Genomic DNA, 1,929 nt, shown 5'->3' with positions numbered 1-1,929 from the left:
AATTACACTTAAAAATAAGAAAACTTAATTGCATTGTCCTATTTCAAGTGCATTTTATCTAAATATCTTATTTAAAGAGTAAAAATACCTCATTCCATTGGCAAATCATTTAATTACGGGTAACTACACTTAATTTACGAGATTTTTTACTTATTTCTAGATAGTTTTTCCAGTGCTGATCTGCAGCGACGTCACCAGAACAGAGGATCTGCACTGACCTTCAGATGCATGAACTTCTGCAGCGGCTCGTACCACAGGAGCAGCACCAGGCCGGATGGGACGGCGGCGCACAGAAAGGTGCTGTCAGTGTAGGGGTTTCTGGCTGGAACACAGCGAGCAGAAGAGATTTCCAACAGAATGTGTGGAGAATTAGAGCGTCAACACTTGCCAGCCGAACTCAGCTGCTGATTTTCCACGTTTCTAACGTGGAAAATCAGCAAACGGCTCGTTTGGATCCCTTACCTACACCACATCTCCTGCAGCCTTTAGTGTCTGGAATCTTCACAGAAATGGCAAACTTTCTGCAAACAAAGAGAAAATGTGTGAGTTTCTAGACGTTCCTGTCCGGACGTTCTACAGCCGGTACAGACCTGGGGATGATCCTCTCAGCGAAGCGGTTGGTGCTGAGAGACAGGCTGCCGTGCCGCTTGTGCACGTGTCCTTTCTGCTCGAACAGAGCCGTCAGGCTGTGGGAGCAAAGCTGCGACGACTTTCCTGCACGGATGAAAAACCGTCTCAGAGGCTCCGGGTGTTAAAGAGCAAAAACCTGCTGAGTGATGAAACAGACGTACCTGATACCGACATCAGCACGTTGTTCATGACGTAAAGCCACGTGCATCGCTGGGGGAGCAGCTGTGGACGGATGGACGTGATTTAAAACCAAAGATCATGTTAGAAACCGGAGCGAGAAGCTGCTGGTGTTTCTTGTCTCACCTTTTCTAGTGTGTCTTCATGAAGTTCATTGAGGTTCAGCGTGTAAATCCCTTCCTCCGCTCCGAGAATAAGGTGCTGATCTAGGAAGGAAAAGCATTCGGTTCAAGAGAAAGAAAAAAGACCTGTTCTGCATGCAGGCATGGGCGGCTCTAGATGGAGGCCAACGGGGGTCCGTGCCCCGGTTAAGGCTCCGATATCGAAGACGTAGCAGTTAATCCGTTCTAGATCGGATGTTTGGAGGAAAAACAGAATCTGTGCTCTATTCTTAATCTTGCAGAGATCCAGAGTGTGTCTGGATGTCTATGGAGTGAAAGTTGTTTCATTATTGCTGCAAGCAAAGAACGTGCTTTGGAAAAACGGAAACAAAAAAATTAGATCTAGAATAGAATAGAATTCAACTTTATTGTCATTCCACTGTCACAAGTACAGAGCAACGAAATTAATTCCCTGCATTTAACCCCTCCCCTCGGGGAGCAGTGGGCTGCCATTGTGCGGCGCCCAGGGAGCAGAGTGGGGATAAGGGTCTTGCTCAGGGACCCAGAGTGGCAGTCTGTGGGAGTGGGGCTTGAACTCAGAACCTCAGGATTCCAAGCTCTATGCCCTAACCAGTAGACAGCCACTCCCCCAGAGGGAGGATGAGAGAGATGCGGTAACGGACCACAGGCCGGATTCGAACCCGGGTCGTCCGCGTCGAGGACTAAGGCCTCCGTACAAGAGTCGTGTGCATTAAAAATGCCAAAATAAATACAAAAATAATAGTAATTTTATTAGATTTTATTTAAAAAAACATATCGTTTTTTTCCAATTTCACAGATTACTCTTTCAAATATTTCTTTTTAAAAAAATGAGTTTTATTATTTGGATTCTATTTAAATTTTTCAGATCGTATTCTCTTCACGTTTGAAGGCAAACTTTCCCCCAAAACAAGACAGATTCCTGTTTGTCTGCTGGATGTTAGCAACATTTATTAATTTGTCCAGAGTGAGTGTTTGTATT

The 1,929-nt window shown here is 45.2% G+C and overlaps 1 protein-coding gene across 1 annotated transcript in view; it reads right to left on the bottom strand.

Moving 5' to 3' along the window:
* The window catches only part of LOC107098131 (mitogen-activated protein kinase kinase kinase kinase 5-like), a 13,134-nt gene that overhangs the window by 7,646 nt on the left and 3,559 nt on the right, over nt 1-1,929 (bottom strand). Inside the window, exons 4-8 of the mRNA XM_015395616.1 lie at nt 934-1,013; nt 792-852; nt 591-714; nt 463-521; nt 219-322 (exon numbers count right to left, since the gene is read on the bottom strand). Coding sequence (XP_015251102.1) covers nt 219-322; nt 463-521; nt 591-714; nt 792-852; nt 934-1,013 — 428 coding nt within the window. The remainder of the gene's footprint in view (nt 1-218; nt 323-462; nt 522-590; nt 715-791; nt 853-933; nt 1,014-1,929) is intronic.

The sequence above is a fragment of the Cyprinodon variegatus genome, unplaced genomic scaffold, assembly GCF_000732505.1.
Source record: "Cyprinodon variegatus isolate N-32 unplaced genomic scaffold, C_variegatus-1.0 Scaffold750, whole genome shotgun sequence".
NCBI classification, from domain to species: domain Eukaryota; kingdom Metazoa; phylum Chordata; class Actinopteri; order Cyprinodontiformes; family Cyprinodontidae; genus Cyprinodon; species Cyprinodon variegatus.
Note: the sequence above shows the minus strand (reverse complement) of the source record. Positions and strands in the feature narration are given on the sequence as shown.